This window comes from Odocoileus virginianus, chromosome 22 (assembly GCF_023699985.2).
Source record: "Odocoileus virginianus isolate 20LAN1187 ecotype Illinois chromosome 22, Ovbor_1.2, whole genome shotgun sequence".
NCBI classification, from domain to species: Eukaryota; Metazoa; Chordata; class Mammalia; order Artiodactyla; family Cervidae; genus Odocoileus; species Odocoileus virginianus.
This window is the reverse complement of record NC_069695.1, coordinates 48,918,546-48,942,287: the sequence shown is the minus strand read 5'-3', so window position 1 is coordinate 48,942,287 and position 23,742 is coordinate 48,918,546. Positions and strand designations below refer to the sequence as shown.

The following is a 23,742-nucleotide window of genomic DNA, read 5'->3' as shown; positions in this document are numbered from 1 at the left end:
TATTTGTGTTTGTGTGTGTAGTAGTGTGTGTGTGTGTATGTAACAGATCCATTGAAATACAAAATTAAATTATTTCAGGGCCTTTGAGGTCTTGTTGATGATGAGGTCAGCCTATACTCACCCTCCACGGGCAGAGCCACACAAGCACTGTTGAGATGTGTTCTGATGAATGGCTGTTATCACCGAAACAATGAAAACTTTCCTTGAAAATGTTGTACACGCAAAGTGGAGCACCTTTGTTTTTGACAACAGAATTAGAAGAACTTGGAGTGTTTTATCTAATTTATGACCTCTGTGAAATGGAAACAAATTCAAGAGGTGCCATTGTTTAAATATGTGGTTTTAATAATTTCCCCTGCGTTCTCAAGTAATTTGAAAGTTGGTAGTTACACTTTTTCACCTGCTTTAAGCCACTGGATGACCAAAGAAGTCCCGAGCCTGCTGTTTTAATATCTCTCCCCTTCCCCTTCCATCTCCGAGCACCCAGATCTACAGTGTACCCCGATCCTGGCTTCCCCTGCCTGAGATCTCCGTCAGTGGACCATCTGCACCATCCCCATTACAGCAATAGCCTCCTTCCTCTTCCCTGGACTTGCTTCTCAGTGGCATAGGATAAGACAAAATACAACCGCATCAATGGCAAAGGTGAATCAAATTTGGTGTTGCAATTCTTTTGGCACAGGCTTGTCAGGTGTACTTGAAAGGGACAAACATATTACTTAGCTACAGCTGGGAATAAAAATATCATGTCTTCACCATCATTGCAGATCTTAAAATTACTGCACATCATCACCATCATATCGAACCTTTCACGGTACCTCCTGTGTGCTAGGTCTGTTCTCAGCACTTCACATGTATTAATGCACAGATACCTCATTACAACCAAATAAGTAGAACGATTATGTCCCCATTTTACAGACAGAGGAAAATGAAATATTTAGAGGTTAAATGAGCTGCTCAAGATTACACAGCCCATGAGTAGAACCAGAATGGGAAGCCAGAACACTGAGGGCTGCCCTTACCGCAGACAATTACGATTGCCTGAAAGAGCTCCTGGATTCTCCTTCATGAAAATACTGTCTAAGCCCCTCCACTTATAAGCATTTTGCCTGCTCAGAACAACTAGAAGTAAAGAAGAACTATGCCTGCTGACTAATAGCAAATGACATCACAGTTGTTCATTTTAACTCAAAATGAACACCAGCAGATTGTAAATATGGTCTGATAATGACTGTGTAAGTTTCTCAAATAATTTGAAATTTGGTAGTTACATTTTTTTCTTCCAATTTAAGCCATTAGAAAAATCATGTTAATTAGATAACTGTTAAAATAACTTAAATTTAACCCAAATCTTTCTCAAGACTAAATCCTACGAACGTCCTGATGGTGCTTCATCAATTAATCCCATAGTCTCATATTAATAATCCTCTTTATGTTCCAGCTACTCGTTCACCTCCCACTGAAGGCCAAATGGAAGCCTGACTTGCATTTGCCACCCTTAGATATTAGGAAGGCTCTTTAAACCATACCTTGGATAGAGAGACAAAATGTGTATGTAGTATTGACAAAATTTCAAATGTATTAAGAATAATGTAAAATCATTCCTTAAACCACTTTGTCTTCTTACATTTAAAAGATAATTTTACATTTCAAGTTATTATGTATTTGAGATTTTTTAAAGTCCAAATAAAATAATACTAGATAGAAAGCCCTATAGTCTTTTAATGGAATAGAATTATGAGTATTTTTCTGGGTAGTGACCCACCTATTTCTCAAAACTCCACTTTTGTCCTCTCATAGATGGGTTCTAATGTACCCCTATAAATTCCGCAGAAAGACAAAATTGATCTCTTTTGATGATCAATGACCAATAACAATTCTTTTGTTTGCTTTTCAAAGAAGTTAGTAGTAAAGCTTATACTGTTTTTCAGATACTTGTAAAATTTGCTATTTCAGATTCTTTATGAAATTATTTCTAAGCTTGACCTTGAAACTACAGTATAGTTCCAGGACAGGATAATAGACACCTGGTAAACAGTATAACAAACATTTTAGTATTGGCTCTGAAACATGGACAGAAAGAGCTAGGAGTTTCAGAGAATCTAAAATAAATACAAAGACAGAAAGAAAAATGGCATGCTTTCTGGTAGAAACTTGTTTTTCTCGTTATTGTATGTCCACACTCGCATCTCTGATTGTCTGGCTACGTGTGGAGATATGCAAAGGGCGCCGCTCCCTGTCTCACTCTCCGAGCACGCCATCCCTCTTCAGGTAACCATGGCAACAGGTCACAGGTACATACACAAAGTGCATGACTCCCTGCAGCGGCCACAAACAGCTGCTTTGTCATACACTGAATAGGATATTCGAGAGATGAGGTTCGGTAATTGGGACAGGCTCTCAGGGCCGGGGTGGGGGTGGACACTGGGGCGCTGTCCTGAATGGACCCACATATACACGATGCGCATGGGAGGTCAGTGACATTCATTTCCAAGCTGTTAGGTTACCAAGGAAGGGGCCTTACCCGGGCCTTCTGCTCCATTTCTAGCATTAATCTCTCATGCTGCTCAGCTATGGCCAGTGTCGCAGAATGGACCTTCTGATAGATCATTTCTCCTTCCCTTGTTTGAAAAGTGAACAGTCCTTCTCCTGTGTCACACATTCTGTGAGAACAGAGACAGGGAAAGAGATGGGTCTTCATGTGCTCAAGTGCGTAACAGTTCTCCTCGCCCTGTAATCCCCTCCGCCTTGACCCACACAGGCATGAGTGAAGCAGATTTCATCCTGGACCAAACCAACCAACCAACCATCCAGCCAGCAAGCTAACCAACCAATGCTCCTATAAATGGTGCATGAAACTCAGGGTGAATATCCACGCACATTTGTAATTTTAAAGATGAAGTGTTCACAGCAGTATAAAAGCAATTTCAGTTATGACAGTGCACGTCTTACCAATATTTAAAGAATAAAAACAAATTGTTGCTTTAAGAACCTTCACATTGATATCATAGCACTATCTCCTATGACTTGATAGCTCTTGAAATGTTAAGAATGAAAATCAGCAATTTTGTACTCATTGCAGCAGAAACCAAGGAGCAGACTTTAAGGATCTGCATACATAGGTTGAAGCTTTTATTCAAACTGAAGAATCCTTACGTAAATCTCAGTATATACTAAGAGACAACATGGCAGAGAGGAGACTCAACATGGATATGAGAATATTTGTTTGAACCTTCGCTCAGCCACTTACCAGCAGTGTGACCTTGAGCAAGCTAACCCTCCTTTCAACATCTCCAGCAGGAAAAAATTATAATACACATGTCATAAGATCATTATGACAGTTAAGAGATGATACAATATTTTTAGTGTCATTTAGCATGTATTAAGTGCTCAAAAATGTTGGTTATTATTATTTTCATCATAGAGAAAATATGAAACTAATCTCAATGTCCACCACAGAGAATCTATTGGTTTAAATATAATATTTTTTATCTGATGGACTATTACAAAGCTATCATCATGTCATTTATGAAAGCATGTAATAACATTGAAACTCTATTTCTTCTTTCGGCCATGCCATGTGGCTTGTGAGATCTCAGTTCCCTAACCAGAGATTCAACCTGGACCACAGCAGTGAAAGCACAGAATCCCAACCACCTGGCCACCAGGGAACTCCCTAAAATTCTTACAGTGTAAATTCAAGAGGAAAAAAATCAGAATACAAATTCCTTTTCTATTATTTAACTATAATTACTTTTTAAAATGGGGTCTCCTAGGTGGTGCTAGTGGTAAAGAACCCACTTGCCAATGCAGGAGACTTCAGAGACACGAGTTTGATCCCTGGGTCAGGAAGATCCCCGGAGGAGGAAGTGGCAACCCACTCCAGTATTCTTGGCTGGGAAATCACATGGAGAGAGCAGCCTGCTGGGCTCTAGTCGCTTGTGTTGCATAGAGTAGGACATGACTGAAACGTCTTAGCACTCACGCACCTTTAAAACAATTTTTTCTTGGAATAAAACCACTGACAGTTCCTCAGGCAGCAAGATTATGGAAATATTTTATTAATAAAGACTAATTCTAAAGTAAAAAAATTAATTAATATTTTAAACCAGCTTTTAAAAATAGTTGGCGGCCTTCAGAAAGAGGCACTGAGGATCAATCTGATGTTCCCATTCACAGACTGGATATTAACAGGATGGCCATGTTGTTGTTTTCGGGCTGTAACACCAAAAGATTTGCATGAAATACTCATGAGGCCAACCGCCATCTTCCAGCACCAAAAAGATTTTAGATTCTTCTCTGTGATTCTCCGAGGAATTTCAGTAGAAAAGAAATGTCTCAAGAGGCTTTAGAAATTACAGAGGCTGCAACCGCCAGCCCTTAGGGCCCCGTAGAGCCAGCACTTAGCTTCTGTGAAAGAGATCTTAATAAAACTCACACAGCGTGAAATGGAAAGTCTGAGGGGAAAATGAAGAGTTTTCACAAAGTGAAACAAATGAGCTTTCCTTGTTGATTCTGAGGAGTAAGGAACTCCAACAGGAAGAGCAGGCAAACCACTGATGAGCGGTGAGCCCACCTCATCTGAGGTTGAGTTTTGTTCATTGTCGCTGGAAAAACACTGCTTATTAGCCTTTGGAAATCAGATAATGAAGATACAAATTGTTATTTTAGACCCAGTCACTGAGATGCACAGGTCTAACCCTTCACCACTTCCTGAGACTTAACTATGCCTAGCAGGGGTGTCTGAAGGCATACAGAAGGGATTGTATTTTTTCCCCCCAACTTCTGAAATAAAAATTTCATCCATTGGTCAAGAAACCAGGAATTAGAACACACTGGCTTAAAAAAAAAACAGAGAACTTTTGGGTAAAAGATTCTGTTTTCTCAACATAGGTGCCCAAAGCCAAGCTGAAATTACACTTCTTTAGTACAATTGACTCAGATTTATGACTTCTGTCAGCAGTGTTGGAATAAACAGTTTAGGTTTTTCCTAGTTATTATTTAAAACATGTACTCTTGGGAGTGGTAAGCAACAGATATTTTTTTCTTATATGTCTAAAAAGTTTTGTGGTAGCAAGCCAGTGCCAGAGAGGACAAGATGAGAGATGAAATCACTGTGATGACCAATGCCTTGATCCTCAACGTGGTCCCCCGACCAGCAACACTGGGATCTGTCCAGAGTGCTGAAGTGGAACCTGCATTTTGACGTTTTTATTATTTTTTTTAAAGTTGGAATAAAATTGCCATGACAAAGGATGCAAGAAGATACAATGGAGAAAAGAGAGCCTCTTTAATAAGAGGTGCTGGGAAATCTGGACAGTTGTATATAAAGACTGAAATTAGAACAGTATCTAACATTATACACACAAATAAACTCAAAATGGTTTAAAGATGTAAATGTAAGACCGGACACTATAAACCTCTTAGAGGAAAACACAAGAAAAACACTCTTTGACATAAGCTACAGAAAGATCTCTTATGACCCAATTCCTAGAATAATGAAAAAAAAAACAAAAATAAACAAATAGGACCTAATTAAACTTAAAAGCTTTTTGCACAGCAAAGGAAATCATAAACAAGATGATAGCCTTCAGAATGGGAGAAAATATCTGCAAATGAAGCAATGGACAAAAAATTAACCTCTAAAATATACAAGTAGCTCACGAAGCTTGATAAAAACAAGCCAATCAGAACCTGCATTGTGACAATATGCTTTGGACACACATTATAGTTTGAAAAATACTGGCCTATAGGACTCTTTCCATAGGTCACCATGTCATTCAAGGGAGTGGGGGATGATACTTGGAACCCATAAGAGGAAAAATTAGGAGTGATATTTGCGCAGTTTAAGACTGTGACATGTGGACTTGAAAGAAAGGAAGAAGTATGACAAAATGGACAAAGAGCATAAAAGAACACTTTCCATAATTTGGGAAGAACTAAGATAGAGGAGTAGCCCACATAGTCAACAAAAGAGTTCAAAATGCAGTACTTGGATGCAACCTCAAAAACGACAGAATGACCTCTGTTCATTTCCAAGGCAAACCATTCAATATCACGGTAATCCAAGCCTATGCCCCAACCAGCAATGCTGAAGAAGCTGAAGTTGAACGGTTCTATGAAGACCTTTAGGATCTTCTAGAACTAACACCCAAAAAAGATGTCTTTTTCATTATACGGGACTGAAATGCAAAAGCAGTAAGTCAAGAGATAACTGCAGTTAACAGGCAAATTCGACCTTGGGGTACAGAATGAAGCAGGGGGAAAGGCTAACAGAGTTTTGCCAAGAGAACACACTGGTCATAGCAAACACCCTCTTCCAACAACACAAGAGAAGACTCTACACATGGACATCACCAGATGGTCAATGCTGGAATCAGACTGATTATATTCTTTGCAGACAAAGATGGAGAAGCTCTATACGGTCAGCAAAAACAAGACTGGAAACTGACTGTGGCTCAGATCATGAATTCCCTATTGCAAAATTCAGACTTCAATTGAAGAAAGTAGAGAAAACCACTAGACCATTCAGGTAAGACCTAATCAAATTACTTACGATTATACAGTGGAAGTGACAGATAGATTCAAGGGATTAGATCTGATAGACAGAGTGCCTGAAGAACTATGGACAGAGGTCCATGACACTGTACAGGAGACAGTGATCAAGACCATCCCTAAGAAAAAGAAATGCAAACAGGCAAAATGGTTGTCTGAGGAGGCCTTACAAATAGTTGAGAAAAAAAGAGAAGTGAAAGGCAAAGGAGAAAAGGAAAGATATACCCATTTGAATGCAGAGTTCCAAAGAATAGCAAGGAGAGATAAGAAAGCCTTCCTCAGTGATCAATGCAAAGAAATAGAGGAAAACAATACAATGGGAAAGACTAGAGATCTTGTCAAGAAAATCAGAAACACCAAGGGAACATTTCTAACAAATATGCATACAATAAGGGACAGAAATGGTATGGACCTAACAGAGACAGAAGATATTAAAAAGAGGTGGCAAGAATACATAGAAGAACTAGACAAAAAAGATTGTCATGACACAGATAACCAGGATGGTCTGATCATTCAACTAGAGCCAGACATCCTGGAATGCGAAGTCAAGTGGGCCTTAGGAAGCATCACTATGAACAAATCTAGTGGAGGTGATGGAATTCCAGTTGAGCTATTTCAAACCTTAAAATATAATGCTGTGAAAGTGCTGCATTCAATATGCCAGCAAGTTTGGAAAACTCAGCAGTGGCCACAGGACTGGAAAAGGTCCATTTTCATTCCAATCCCAAAGAAGGGCAATGCCAAAGAATATTCAAACTACTGCACAATTGCACTCATCTCACACGCTAGCAAAGTAACACTCAAAATTCTCCAAGCCAGGTTTCAACCATACATGAACTGTGAATTTCCAGATGTTCAAGCTGGATTTAGAAAAGGCAGAGGAACCAGAGATCAACCTGCCAACATCCATTTAATCATCAAAAAAGCAAGAAGAGTTCCAGAAAAACATCTACTTCTGCTTTATTGACTACACCAATACCTTTGACTGTGTGGATGACAACAAACTGGAAAATTCTTCAAGAGATGGGAATACCAGACCACCTTATCTGCCTCCTGAGAAATCTGTATGTAGATAAAGAAACAACAGTTAGAACTGGAACAGACTGGTTCCAAATTGGGAAAGGAGTACATCAAGGCTGTATTGTCACCCTGCTTATTTTACTTATATGCAGAGTACATCATGCAAAATGCCAGGCTGGATGAAGCACAAGCTGGAATCAAGATTGCCGGGAGAAATATTAATAACCTCAGATAGGCAGATGACACTACCCTTATGGCAGAAAGTGAAGAAGAACTAAAGAGCCTCTTGATGAAAGTGAAAGGAGTGAAAAAGTTGACTTAAAGCTCAACATTCAGAAAACTAAGATCATGGCTTCTGGTCCCATCACTTCATGGCAAATAGATGGGGAAACAATGAAAACAGTTAGAGACTTTATTCTTTTGGGCTCCAAAATCACTGCAAATGGTGACTGCAACCATGATATTAAAAGATGCTTGCTCCTTGGAAGAAAAGCTATGCCAACTTAGACAGGATATTAAAAAGCAGAGATGTTACTTTGCTGACAAAGGTCCATCTAGTCAAAGCTATGGTTTTACTAGTAGTCATGTCTGGATGGGAAACTTGGACTATAAAGAAAGCTGAGTGCTGAAGAATTGATGCTTTTGAACTGTGGTGTTGAAGAAGACTCTTGAGAGTCCCTTGGACTGCAAGGACATCCAACCAGTCCATCCTAAAGGAAATCAGTCCTGAATATTCATTGGAAGGACTGATGCTGAATCCGAAGCTCCAATACTTTGGCCACCTGATGCGAAGAACTGACTCATTGGAAAAGACCCTGATGCTGGGAAAGATTGAAGGTGGGAAGGAGAAGGGGACGACAGAGGATGAGATGGTTGGATGGCATCACTGACTTGATGAACATGAGTTTAAGCAAGTTCTGGGAGTTGGTGATGGACCGGGCAGCCTGGCGTGCTGCAGTCCATGGGGTCACAAAGAGTCAGACACGACTGAGCGACTGAACTGAACGGAATTGAAAACAGAGGTGCTAGTTACATCTGAATATCCTAATCTCCACCAGTAACATGCACATTCCTCAACTGCACTGATATGAAGAATAAGTGACAATAGCGACAATGTCTGTGTGTCCTGACTGCAAACTTGAATTCTTTTGGAATGTGTAAACAATGACAAATGTTACCTCTCTTTATACTTAACAAGGTAGTTGCACAAAATTAATACCTATATAAAATAAAAGGTTAAAGAGTAGAAACTCTAAGGTCACTTTCAGGTTTAAGGAACAGTCTGGGGCCTCATAAAAATCCTCAGAAGTAAATAGGAATGGGCTTAGTTGCTCAGTCATGGCTGACTCTGTGCCCACCAGGCTCCCCTGTCCATGGGATTCTCCAGGCAAGAATACTGGAGTGGGTTGCCATGGTCTCCTCCAGGGGATCTTCTTGACCCAGAGATCGAAACTGCATCTCTTATGTCTCCTGCATTGCAGGCAGGTTCTTTACCACTAGCACCACCTGGGAAGCCTAAAGATATAGACAAGCTGGCAGCACTGGGATTCAAACCAACACCCCTAAAGAGACTAGACTTAACCCAGCACCTTAGACCATGTGGCCACACTACCCTGCTTGTGGTAGGTTGTTAATATTTTGATGTAACAAGAATTTAAAAAAATCCTAGTCTTTTCCTTAAATGGCTTTTCCAAATTCCATCCCCCTAGGGATTTAAGAGGGCCCGCTCTCTTTCTTTCGCTCACCTCACCACTCTATTCCAGAACCCCTTGACATAAGAGTGGTGTCAGTCTTGTCTCCACTGTGTTCTACTGCAGCACTATTTACAATAGTCAGGATGTGGAGGCATCCTCAAGGTGCTGACAGATGGATAGAGAAGCTGTGGTACAGATATACAATGGGATATTCCTCAGCCACAAAAGGATTGAGACTGGGTCATTTATAGAGACATGGGTGTCTGCCATACAGGGTGGAGTCAGTCAGAAAAACAAATATCACATAATGAAAGTGAAGTCGCTCAGTCATGTCCGATTCTTTGCCACCCCATGGACTGTAGCCTACTGGGCTCCCCCGTCCATGGGATTTTCTGGGCAAGGGTACTGGAGTGGGTTGCCATTTCCTTCTCCAACCAACACATGTGGAATCTAGAAAAACAATGCAGGTGAATCTATTTGCAGGGTGAGAATAGAGACATAGACATAGAGAACGGATGTGTGGGTCAGAAGAGGGTGGGAGGGACTGGAGAGCAGCTCTGACATATATGCACCCCCAGGTGTGAAACAGGTGACTAGTGGGAAGCTGCTGTCTGGCACAGCACGCTCAGCTTGGTGCTGAGTGGTGACCCAGAGGTGGGATGGGAGTGGGTGGGAGGGACAGTATGTATGTTTACAGTGACCGAGCCACTTCCTTGCACAGCAAACACACACAACATTGTAAAGCAATTACATGCCAATTAAAAAAAAGAGAGACCCGGAGTTCACTGTGCAGGCCTGCATTCACAGGACACTGAACTCCAGGGAGGCACCCTACTATGCATGGGTCCAAGGTTCCCTTCAATGGGAGAAACACCCTCAAAGACGGTGCCATGGAGCCAGCCTCACTTAGAAAAAGCCCGTGTTGTGTAATCATTGCGCCACTGCCCTCCTCTTCTCCTTAGGTCTCAAAATCAGCTCTTTATTTTTTTTCCTTTCTTTTCCTCTTTTTAACTTATTTCTTTATTGAAGGATAATTGCTTTACAGAATTTTGCTGTTTTCTGTCAAACCTCAACATGAGTCAGCCACAGGTATACACATATCCCCTCCCTTCTGAACCTCCCTCCCATCTTCCTCCCCATCCCACCCTCTAGGTTGATACAGAGCCCTTGTTTGAGTTTCTTGAGCCACACAGCAAATCCTGTTGGCTATCTATTTTACATGTGGTGATGTAAGCTTCCATGTTACTCTTTCCGTACACCTCACCCTCTCCTCCCCTCTCCCCACGCCCATAAATCTATTTTCTATGTCTGTTTCTCTATTGCTGCCCTGTAAATAAATTCTACAGTACCATCTTTCTAGATTCCATTTGTATGCATTAGAATACAATATTTATCTTTCTCTTTCTGACTCACATCACTCTGTATAATAGGTTCTAGGTTCATCTACCTCATCAGAACACACTCAAATGCACTCCATTTTATGGCTGAGTAATATTCCATTGTGTATATGTACCGCTGCTTCTTTATCCATTCCTCTGTTGATGAACATCTAGGTTGCTTCCATGTTCCAGCTATTGTAAATAGTGCTGCAACCAACAATGGGATACATGTGTCTTTTTCAATCTTGGTTCCTTCAGGGTATATGCCTAGGACTAGGATTACTTGGTCATATGGTGATTTTATTCCTAGTTTTTTAAGGAATTTCCACACTGTCCTCCATAGTGACTGTATCAATTTACATTCCCACCAACAGTGCAAGAGCACTCCCTTTTCTCCACACCCTCTCCAGCATTTATTGTCTTTAGACTTTCTGATCATGGCCATTCAGACCAGTGTGAGGTGGTATCTCATTGTAGCTTTGATTTGCATTTCTCTAATAATGAGCGGTGTTGAGCATCTTTTTATGTGTTTGTTGGAGAAGGAAATGGCTACCCACTCCAGTATTCTTGCCTGGAAAATCCCATGGATGAAGGAGCTTGGCAGGCTACAGTCCATGGGGTCACAAAGAGTCAGACATGACTGAGCGACACTTCACCTAGCCATCTGTATGTCTTCTTTGGAGAAATGTCTGTTTAGGTCTTTCCCCTATTTTTTGATTGGGTTGTTTGTTTTTCTGGCATTGAGTTGTATGAGCTGCTTGAATATTTTGGGAATTAATCCTTTGTCAGTTGTTTCATTTGCTCTAATTTTCTCCCATCCTGAGGATTGTCTTTTCACCTTGCTTATAGTTTCCTTTGCTGTGCAAAACTTTTAAGTTTAATCAGGTCCCACTTGTTTACTTTTTTTTAAATTTCCATTACCCTAGGACATGGGTCATAGAGGATCTTGCTTTGATTTATGTCATCAAGTGTTCTGCCTATGTTTTCCTCTAAGAGTTTTATAGTTTCTGATTTTACATTTAGGTCTTTAATCCATTTTGAGTTTATCTTTGTGTATGGTGTTAGGAAGTGTTCTCATTTCATTCTTTTGCACGTAGCTGTCCAGTTTTCACAGCACCATTTATTGAAGAGGCTGTCTTTGCCCCATTGTATATTTTTGCCTCCTTTGTCAAAAATAAGGTACCCATAGGTGCATGGGTTTATTTCTGAACTTTCTATCTTGTTCCATTGGTCTATATTTCTTTTTGTGCCAGTACTGTCTTGATGACTGTAGCTTTGTAGTATAATCTGAAGTCAGGCAGGTTGATTCCTCCAGATCTTTTTTTCTTCCTCAAGACTGCTTTGGCTATTTGGGGTCTTTTGTGTTTCCATATGAATTGTGAAATTTTTTGTTCTAGTTCTGTGAAAAATGCCATTGGTAATTTGATAGGGATCACATTGAATCTGTAGACTGCATTTGGTAGTACAGTCATTTTCACAATATTTTTTCTTCCTACCCAGGTACATGGAATATCTCTCCATCTGTCTATGTCATCTTTGATTTCTTTAATCAGTGTCTTATAATTTTCTGTGTACAGTTTTTTTGTCTCCTTAGGTAAGTTTATTCCTAGATATTTAATTCTTTTTGTTGCAATGGTGAATCGGATTGATTCCTTAATTTCTCTTTCTGATTTTTCATCGTTAGTATATAGAAATGCAAGTGATTTCTGTGTATTAAATTTGTGTCCTGCAACTTTGCTAAATTCACTGATTAGCTCTAGTAATTTTCTGATACTATCTGTATGGTTTTCTATGTACAGTATCGCATCACCTGCAAATAGCGAGAGCTTTACTTCTTCTTTTCTGATCTGGATTCCTTTTATTTCATTTTCTTCTCTGATTGCTACAGCTAGGACTTCCAGAACTATGTTGAATAATAGTGGTGAAAGTGGACACCCTTGTCTTGTTTCTGATCTTAGGGGGAATGCTTTCAGTTTTTCACAATTGAGAATAATGTTTGCTGTAGCGTTAGTTGCTCAGTTGTATCTGACTCTTTGTGACCCCATAGACTGTGACTCACCAGCCTCCTCTGTCCGTGGGATTCTCCAGGCAAGAATAATGGATTGGATTGCCCTTCCCTTCTCCAAATGTTTGCTGTAGGTTTATCATATATGGCCTTTACTATGTTGAGATAGGTTCCTTCTATGTCCATTTTTGAAGAGTTTTAATCATAAATAGGTGCTGAATTTTATCAGAGGCTTTTTCTGCATCTATTGAGATTATCATATAGTTTTTATCTTTCAATTTGTTAATATGGTGTATCACATTGATATGCATATATTGAAGAATCTAGGCATTCCTGGAATAAACCCAACTTGATCATGGTGCATGAGCTTTTTGATGTGTTGCTGAACTCTGTTTGCTAAAATTTTGTTGAGGATTGCTGCATCTATGTTCATCAGTGATATTGGCCTGTAGTTTTTCTTTCTTTCTTTCTTTTTGTGTTGTTTTTGTCTGGTTTTGGTATTAGGGTGATGGTGGCCTTGTAGAATGAGTTTGGAAGTGTTCCTTCCTCTGCAATTTTTTGGAAGAGTTTTAGAAGGATAGCTATTAGCTCCTCACTAAATGTTTGATAGAATTCTCCTGTGAAGCCATCTGTCCTGGGCTTTTGTTTTTTGTGAGATTTTTCATCACAGCTTCAATTTCAGTGCTTGTAATTGGGTTGTTCATAATTTCAATTTCTTCCTGGTTCAGTCTTGGAAGATTGAACTTTTCTAAGAATCTGTCCATTTCTTCCAGGTTATCCATTTTATTATCATATAGTCTCTTATAATCCTTTGTATTTCTGCACTGTCTGTTGTAACATCTCCTTTTTCATTTCTAATTTTTTGATTTTTCTCTTTTTTCCTTGATGAGGCCAGCTAAAGGTTTGTCAGTTTTGTTTATCTTCTCAAAGAACCAGCTTTTAGTTTTATTAATCTTTACTATTGTTTTTTTATTTCTTTTTTATTTCTGCTTGGACTTTTATGATTTCTTTCCTTCTACCAATTTTGGTTTTTTTTTTTGGTTGTTGTTGTTTTTCTTCTTCTTTTTCCAGTCGTTTTAGGTATAAAGTTAGGTTGTCTATTTGATGTTTTTCTTGTTTCTTAAGGTAGGATTGTATTCCTATAAACTTCCTCTTAGAACTGCTTTTGCTGCATCCCATTGGTTTTGAGTTGTGCTTTCATTGTCATTTATTTCTAGAAATTTTTTAATTTCTCTTTTGATTTCTTCAGTAACCTGTTGGTTATTTAGAAATGTGTTGTTTAATCTCCATGTTTTTGTGTTTCTCACATTTTTTTTCTTGTAATTGATATCTAGTCTCATAGCGTTGTGATTGGAGAAGACGCTCGATATGATTTCAATTTTCTTAAATTTACTGAGGTCTGATTTGTGACCCAAGATGTGGTCTATCCTGGAGAATGTTCCATGTGCACTTGAGAAGAAAGTGCATTCTTCTGCATTTGGATGGAACGTCCTGAGGATATCAATGAGATCCATCTCATCTAATGTATCATTTAAGACTTGTGCTTAATTATTAATTTTCTGTCTTATTGGTGTGAGTGGGGTGTTAAAGTCTCCTTCTATTATTGTGTTACTGTCTATTTCTCCTTTTAAGTCTGGTAGTGTTTGACTTATGTGTTGAGGTGCTCCTATGTTGGGTGCATAGATACTTACAATTGTTATGTCTTCCTCTTGGATTGATCCCTTGATCATTATGTACTGTCCTTCCTTATCTCCTGTTATATTCTTTATTTTAAGGTCTGTTTTGTCTGATATGAGGATTGCTACTCCAGCTTTCTTTTGCTTCCCATTTGCATGAAATATATCCTCTCACTTTCAGTCTATGTGTGTTGTGAGGTCTGACATGGGTTTCTTGTAGACAGCATGTATATGGGTCTTGTTTTTGTATCCATTCAGCCAGTCTGTGTCTTTTGGTTGGAGCATTTAATCCATTTATATTTAAAGTAATTACTGATATATATGTTCCTATTGCCATTTTCTTAATTGCTTGGGGTTGATTTTGTACATCCTTTTTCTTCTCTTGTATTTCTTGACTATATAAGTCTCTTTTACATTTGCTGTAAAGCTGGTTTGGTGGTAATGAATTCTCTTAACTTTTGCTTGTCTGAAAAGCTTTTTATTCTCCATCAATTTTGAATGAGATCCTTGCTGGGTACAGTATTCTTGGTTGTAGATTCTCCCCTTTCAGTGCTCTACATATATCCTGCCATTCCCTTCTGGCCTGCGGAGTTTCTGCTGAAAGATCAGCTGTTAAACGTATGGGGTTTCCCTTGTATGTTACTTGTTGCTTTTCCTTTGCTGCTTCTAATATTCTTTATTTGTGTTTGGTCTTTGTTAGTTTGATTAGTATGTGTCTTGGTCTGCTTCTCCTTGTGTTTTATCCTGTATGGGACTCTTGGTGCTTCTTGGACTTGATTGACTATTTCCTTTTCCATGTTGGGGAAATTTTCAACTAAAATCTCTTCAAAAATTTTCTCATACCCTTTCTTTTTCTCTTCTTCTGGGACCCTATAATTTGAATGTTGGTGCATTTGATATGGTCCCAGAGGTCTCTGAGACTGTCCTCAGCTCTTTTCATTCTTTTTACATTATTCTGCTCTTCATAAGTTACTTCTACCATTTTATCTTCCAGCTCACTGATTCGTTCTTCTGTCTCAGATATTCTGCTATTGATTCCTTCTAGAGCATTTTTATTTTCTGTCATTGTGTTGTTTGTCTCTCTATATTTATTCTTTAATTCTTCTAGGTCTTTGTTAATTGATTGTTGCATTTTCTCCATTCTGTTTTCAAGGTTTTTGATAATCTTTACTATCATTATTCTGAATTCTTTTTCAGGTAGTTTGCCTATTTCCTCTTCATTTATTTGGACTTCTGTGCTTCTAGTTTGTTCCTTCCTTTGTATAATATGTCTCTGCCTTTTCATTATTATTTTTTAACTTATTGTGTTTGAGGTCTTCTTTTCCCAGGTTTCAGGGTTGAATTCTTTCTTCCTTTTGGTTTCTGCCCAGGACTCCTAAGCTTGGTCCAGGGGTTTCTGTAAGCTTCGCATAGGGTGAGATTTGTGCTGAGTTGCTGTTTGTTTGTTTTTCTTCTGATGGGCAAGGCTGAGTGAGGTGGTAATCCTGTCTCCTGATGGTTGGGTTTGTATTTTTGTTTTGTTTGTTGTTAGATGAGGCATCCTGCACAGGGTGCTACTGGTGGTTGGGCGATGCCGGGTCTTGTATTCAAGTGGTTTCCTTTGTGTGAGTTCTCACTATTTGATACTCCCTAGGGTTAGTTTTCTGATAGTCTAGGGTCTTGGAGTTAGAGCTCCCACTCCAAAGGCTTAGGGCTTGATGTCTGGTCAGGAATGAAAATTCCACAAGTGGTTTGTTATGGCATTAAGTGAGAGTAAAACAAATATCCAAAAATAGAAACCAATGATGAACCCCTGACAAATGGCAGTTACAAAATCAGGCAAATAATGATTAAAATAATGGAATATACACATATACATATACACCCATGAGCAAAGTCAAAACAGTCCAACAAAAATAAAGTACAGTAGACTGACCCAGTGAACAGAGGAAATCAAAAATTATATTTAGCAGTTAAGAACAAAACTAACTAAAGCACAAACTGGAAAACAATACTAAAGCAAGGTGCCAATTGGGGAATAAAGCAATGAAAACAAAACTAACAAGTATATTGAGAGGAAAGGAAAGAACGAAAAGAAAGAAAGAAAAGAGAAAGAATAGATATGCAAAGTTAAATAGAGGTAAACAAAGATTTATATACCTTAAAGATTAACTGCAAGGGGAAAAGAACAGTAGGAAAAGCAAACAAAGGAATAAATGTATAAAAATAATAATAGGTTTAAAAAATTAAAAATTAAAATTAAAAAGAGAGAGAGAAAAAAAGGAAAACTCCACAGAATTGCAAAAGCCCAACATAGAGGCAGAGGTTTATAACAACAATAAAAAATGTGACTGAGAAAAAAGAAAGCTCAAAAATTTAATTAGATTTCATAGTGCCAATAAAATCGACAACTACAACAGAAGGGGAATAAAAAGGAAAAAAATTTCCAAAAGAATCTACAGAACAAGTCAAAACCTAAGAAAAACAAATGTTTCACTTGAGTCACTGCTGTCAGAGTCCTCTCCCGCGCTGGGAGTCACGGTCCACCTCACCTCCCTGGGATGCCCTCCAGCTCTGTGCTGGTCTCTGGACCTGCTCTGGGGGCAGCTCAGACTCTAACCTGGTCCTACTCCCCTGGTTTCCTGCCTCCAACGTCCACGTCTCAGAACTAGTGTGTTTCCTTTTGTGGGAGCTCTCAGTGGCCTTTTCTATGTCCCACAGACGCAGAGCCTGTCTAACTGATCGTGTGAATCTGCAGCGTGTACAGCTGGTGGGAAGGTTTGGGTCTTCTTCCTTAGCCACGCTGCCCCTGGGTTTCAGTTGTGGTTTTATTTCCACCTCTGCATGTGAGTTGTCCACGGGAGTTTGCTTCTGGGGCTGCCCTGGAGGACTCGGGTTTGCCCCTGTGAGGGCCAGGCGTGGAGATGGTGCAGCTGCTTGGGTCGCAGGGGTTCTGGCAGCACCAGGTACTCATTGGAGTCGGCGGCTAGGGCAGCAGGAAATATAGTGCTCCACAAGGGTATGGCAGCCTGTGTTGGTCAATACCTCCAGTATTCTTGCCTGGAGAACCCCCCTCCCTGACAGAGGAGCCTGGCAGGGCCACAGTCTACAGGATCGCAAAGAGTTGGACACGACCAAAGCGAGCCTGCGCTCATGGACACAGGCCTTTTCCCTGTGGCAGCTCCGCCCCCGTGAGAGCTGAGTGTGAAGGTGGCGCAGCTGCTGGGCTTGTGGGGACCCTGGCGGCGCCAAGGGTGCGGGGACGCAGACTGCCTCCGCCGCAGGAGTTGTGGCCCGATCAGAGTCGCTTTCCCAGCCCCTTGTAGCTGGCGATCAGACGGCCTCTTTGGCCAGTCTTTCTCCGTTGCTCCACCCCTTCAGGCTCTTAGAGGGCTCCCTTGCCTGGGGGCCTTCTCTGTTGTTTGGCTTGTCAGGCACTGAGAGGCACCCCCTGCCCCCACGCTGGGGTCCTGCTCTGAAGATGGCACATCAGGCACATAGGGGGGCCCCCTGGGTGGGGTCCTACCCTGGGATTCAGTGCGTCAGGCGTTTGATGGGCCATCTCTCTATTGTTCAGCTGCTGATGCTGGCGTGTGGGGAGAGAGGCTACGGTGACGGCTCCACTCGCTACGTGGGACTCAGCAGTATCGCCTGGCTTCCGTAGCGCCCAGCTTTCCTCCGCGGGCATTTCCCACCACAGTCTCCTCCCTCATATCCCTCAATCCGTCTCTCCACAGCCAACAGCAGCCCTCGTCTGGGGATGGCTCCACAATCCCTCAATTCCAGCTCCCTGCCGCTGCGCCTTCCAGGGAATCTACCTCCCTCTCAGGGGTATTTATGACTGCGGCAACGACTGTCTGAGTCTCATTCCATTTAAGATGCCACAGATCAGCTGTTTCACTCTCAGCCTTAAAGGTTTCTCCTCTGACCCAGACAATTGCCCCAATGTGGGGATCGGACCCCTGCTTCAGTCCCCCCACCCGCCGAAGGCAGGTCCAGTCCTACTAACATCTGTTTTTCCCCCTAGTTCCTTCGTCCTGTCGAGTTTTGCGCGGGTCTATATATTCCTTTCCACTGGGCAGGACCTCCTGTCTGCTCTCAGCTGGCGTTCTGCGTGCACTTCTGTGTCTGAAGCTGTGTTCCTGATGTATCCGTGGAGAGAGACGTACTCCACGTCCACCTACTCCTCCGCTATCTTGTTCTCTCCAAACTCAGCTCTTTATGAATGAGTGATGTCAGAATTCCAGCTTTTCTTCCAAATGACAAGCCAAAGAATTTTGCCAAGAAGGAAACAGTTTAAGAAGTGAAAATGGATACTTTAAAAATAATTCTCTATGGGTCTTTAGATAAAATTTTGCTACAGGTGAATCTGTAGACCTCTGGCAATTCTGTCCATCTTCACACTGTGTCATTTCATTCCTGCATTATGATTTGTGATTTTTAATCTATATTTAGTGACTAGATATTTATTCTCTGTTCACACAGAAATTCTAAACTCTCTGCAATGGTGTTAAAACAGGAGCACTTTCCTGAAAACCCAGTGGTGCTTCGACTCATTATTGAAAATTTAATGTTTAATTATGGAAAGGAATGAAATTCTTAAAATCACAGCTCTTCTGCAGAACAGTGCAAACCAATTAACACTTTTTTCCTGATAACAGTTTAATCTTTATTGTCACTCAACAATGCTAGCATTTTACTTCTTTTTTTTTAGCAGCCTTTTTTTTTATAAAAAAGGCTGAAGTTTCTGTCTAAAGCTTTGGTGAGTCAGATGTTGCTTTATGTAAGAAATTATAAGCAAAATTGATAAACAGATGAAAGCAAGAGTAAGGAAAGTCTAGAAATAGACTCAATTCATATGAGAGTTAAACATGTGGTACAAGTGTCATCTTATATCTGTGGGGGAAAGCTGGACTGGTCAATAAACTGTGTTCGGACAACAGCCATTTGGAAAAATATTTCAATCCATATTTCTATTTCCACTGATATAAATTCCAGAAAAAAAAAACAACAAAATAGTAAGAGAAGAAAGTAGGAAAGAATTCCTATTTAAAGTTAGAAAATAGCAGGGTTTTAAGCTACAATCCAATGCAAAGAGTGACAAAAGACTAATAAATCTGCCTGTGAAAGAAATAATGAGCTAGCAAATGGCAAATTAAATACTAGGAAAAATATTTGAAATTCACAACATTGATAACTTCTGATGCCTGTAAGTTAGGTATACCATCAGTAAGTACTTTGTTCACAGGGTTTGTTTGATCATTAAATGGACTAATACATATAAATCTTAAAACAGTGTTTATAATTTATTATAACTCATGAAATAGTATTTTTATTATTATTATTACTACTACTCAAATGGATATTTAAAACATTGCTAAATTAGTTAAAAAAAAAGTGACTATAATGTTTATAGTGTGCTAATTGTTTTGTAAAATAAGGTACATGGGAAGAATTTACATAAATCTTCACTTATATGTATATTAAACTGTGGAGGAATGCACAAGAACTGTCTTATTAGCTGGGGAGGAAATGAACATGACTGGCATGGGAGAGACACTTTCCACTAATTCTTCTTCATGTAAACCATCATATTAAATAAAGGAATGTTATCAAGTTATTAATTTAATTTAATTAGTTAAAATTAGACCACATTAAAATTTAAAGCAAAGGTCCAAAGACCCTCCCTCACAGGGGTTTTGTGCAGATGTGGTGCTTACAATGTTCTCAGCTCAGTCCCTTGGCAAATAACAGGCTGCCCTTGGGAGTCATGGGGGACTGGCTCCAAGGGTGGATACCCAAATCCAAGGATGCTCAAGCTCCTTATATGAAGTGATGCATCATGCTCAGCCCTCAGTGTCAGCGGTTCCCCACCTGCGGATGAGTGCTTAGTTGGTTAAACTTGTGGATGTGGACCTGCAGACAATGACTGCCAACTGTGCACTTTACTGTTACATTTGTACAATACTGTTAGTAGCGTCTTCAAGACCTCCCTTCCAGCTTAAACACACACACACCACATATACATTTACATGCACATTTACTCTCTTTCCGGTGAGCACAGGTATCCCATCTGACTTTCAAGGGGACCGAGATTACGCAGAGTTCTGGCTTATAAATGGGCTTCCCTGGTGGCTTAGACAGAAAAGAATCTGCCTGCAATGTGGGAGACTCGGGTTCGATCCCTGGGTCAGGAAGATCCCCTGGAGAAGGGAATGGCTACCCACTCCAGTGTTCTTGCCTGGAGAATCCCATGGACAGAGGAGCCTGGAGGGCTGCAGTCCATGGGATCTCAAGGCATTGGACACAACTGAGTGACTAATACCACCACCTGCATTGTGGAGCACTGAGATAATACCCACTACCCATAGCAATGAGAGGAAATGATAATAGCCGGCTTTCGGGGAACAACTATGGTGCCAGGCACGGTGATAAGTGCTGTGTGTACATTACCTCGCTGAGCTTCACAACACTCTACAAGGCTCTCACCATTCTGTTTTACAGAAAAACACCATGCTAAGGAGGCTAAGGAATTTGCCCAAGGTCATTAAAATTGAGGTGGCTGAGCCGTGATCTGAAACCAGCTATGTGATTTTGGAGGCTAGGCTCATTACCACTTAGCTTGGTTGCATTCATTCAAGATGAGCAGCAGAAAAGCATGCATAGTTCTTTCAACATGACATTTTTTGTAGTGTCATGACAGGGCATAGGACAGGGCTTGGGATAAAATATTTCGAAAGCTCTCTTCTTTGCTTCAGTTCCATTTCTATCAAATCAGGTTTTCAAGACACATACCTCAATGGCATGGAGGAGGGCATGGCAACCCACTACAGTACTCTTGCCTCGAGAATCCCATGGACAGAGGAGCCTGGAAGGCTACAGTCCATAGGGTTGCAAAGAGTTGGAAACGACAGAAGTGACTTAGCACACACTCACACACATCTCAATGGCATATGTGCACCAGGAGAATGCACATTAAGGTAAATTGATCAGAGCTGTTAAATTGGACTCAAACATGCCCTGGACTCCTAGCTTCTTGTGAAGTCCTTTGTAAGGAGGAAAATATAATAGAACATCTGCCATCTGTCTCCTGACTGGACTGCTGTACATGTTTAATGCATATGCTGGCTGTTCTTGCTTCTATCACTGTTCGTACCTTACGGCTACAAAGCTGTCTATCAAACAAGCTGAGAAACTCAATCCGACAAGGAGATCTAGATTTTAGTCCAGGCTCTGCTGCAAATTAGCCTGAAATGACATTTTTGATCCTTTGTAAAACTAGGTTACAATGAAAGAGTTGATATAAATGATCTCTAAGGTATGAATTTCTTCCAAAATTCTACAACTCCTCCACCTGTGTACTCAGTGATGACCAAATTATAATCACACTAATGAAAATATCTCCATCTGTACACATATTTTCCAAATTTTCCTAATTCTATTTACTTTTTCTTATTGACAAATGTTCTCTCTTGGTTTTTCATCTCCATGAAAAAGCCAGCTGAGTCTCCCTGAAGCAGTCTGTAGTTCTGGCTTCATAAAATCCTTGAGAAGATACACATATAAGATGTTCTTTTTCTTACCTTCCTTCCTACCTCGAAAACTGAGAACTGAAAAGGCCACCAAGCGAGGATGTAAATTAGCCATAACCCTTTAGCTGCCATTTAGAACCTCAGACTGTGATCCTAGGGCTTTCCTAGCGATTCAGTGGTAAAGAATCTGCCTGCCAGCGCAGGATGGAAGTGAAGTGTCAGTCGCGGCCCCATGGACTGTAGCCTGCCAGGCTTCCTGCCTGCAGCTCTCCAGGCAAGAATACTGCAGTGGGTTGCCATCCCCTTCTCCAGGAGATCTTCCCGATCCAAAGATTGAATTCACGTCCCTTGTGTCTCCTCATTGCAGGTGGATTCTTTACTACTGAGCCGCTAGGGAATACTGATAACTGTATTCCCTTAGAGCAAAAGAACCAGTAATCAGGGTTTAGAAATTATATTTTATTCTCTTTTTGCTCCAAGTGTAGTTAGTTAAAATAATTTTAAAAATTATTTGAAAGATACTTTCACTGTTTCAAGTGGCTATGGAGGAAAGTGCTTAAATTATAGCTAAAAGAGAAAAAAATCAAGATTATACTTGATTTTATGTTGGTAATACTGCTTTTTCTTCTTTGCTTATATTTGGTGATGGTTTAGTCACTAAGTCATGTCCGACTCTTGTGACCTCATGGGCTGTAGCCCACCAGGCTCCTCTGTCTATGGGGCTCTCTAGGCAAGAACAATGGAGTGGGTTGCCATTTCCTTCTCCAGGGGATCTTCCTGACTCAGGGACTGAACCCAGGTCTCCTGCATTGCAGGCAGATTCTCTACTGACTCAGTTACCAGGGAAGCCCAATTGCTTATATTTATTCATTTGATGACACTTTTTGAGGAGCATCAGTTAATAATGTGTCAGGTTCTGTATTAGCTTCTAGAGAGCATTTTATAAATCATATTTAAAAAATAAGTAAATAATAAACATTAACTCATGAACTGCATTTGCTTTCATTATCTATCTACTCACCCACCCACCTACCTACCTACCTTTCTGTGTGTTTCCTTTTTCATTTAAAAACTCAGCAAATGAGTAGATGGCTATATGAAATACATGACACAATAACAGATTTTGAAAAACTGAACTGCTTATCAAGCTGCCAAACTCCACTGAGTCATAAAAAAGGCTAGAGAGTTCTAGAAAAACATCTACTTCTGCTTTATTGACTACTCCAAAGCTTTGATTGTGTGGATCATAACAAACTGTGGGAAATTCTTAAAGAGATGGGAATACCAGACCACCTTACCTGCCTCCTGAGATCACTGTATGCAGGTCAGGAAGTAACAGTTAGAACCAGACAGGGAACAACAGACTGGTTCCAAATCAGGAAAGGAGTACATCAAGGCTGTATATTGTCACCCTGCTTATTTAACTTATATGCAGAGGACATCATGAGAAACACTGGGCTGGAGGAAGCGCAAGCTGGAATCAAGATTTTTGGAAGAAATATCAATAACCTCAGATACGCAGATGACACCACCCTTATGGCAGAAAGTGAAGAGGAACTAAAAAGCCTCTTGATGAAAGTGAAAGAGGAGCATGAAAAGTTGGCTTAAAACTCAACATTCAAAAAACTAAGATCATGGCATCTGGTCCCATCACTTCATGCAAATAGATGGGGAAACAGTGGAAACAGTGGCTGACTTTATTTTGGGGTGCTCCAAAATCACTGCAGATGGTATGCAGCCATGAAATCAAAAGATGCTTGCTTCTTGGAAGAAAAGCTACGACCAACCTAGACAGCACATTAAAAAGCAGAGACATTACTTTGCTGACAAAGGTTTAGTCAAAACTATGGTTTTTCCAGTAGTCATGTCTGCATGTGAGAGTGGGACTAGAAAGAAAGCTGA

General features: G+C 40.3%; 1 protein-coding gene across 1 annotated transcript in view; it reads right to left on the bottom strand.

Moving 5' to 3' along the window:
* DOK6 (docking protein 6) overlaps positions 1-23,742 on the bottom strand; it is a 385,596-nt gene that overhangs the window by 91,082 nt on the left and 270,772 nt on the right. The window contains exon 6 of the mRNA XM_070452939.1: positions 2,525-2,663. Coding sequence (XP_070309040.1) covers positions 2,525-2,663 — 139 coding nt within the window. The remainder of the gene's footprint in view (positions 1-2,524; positions 2,664-23,742) is intronic.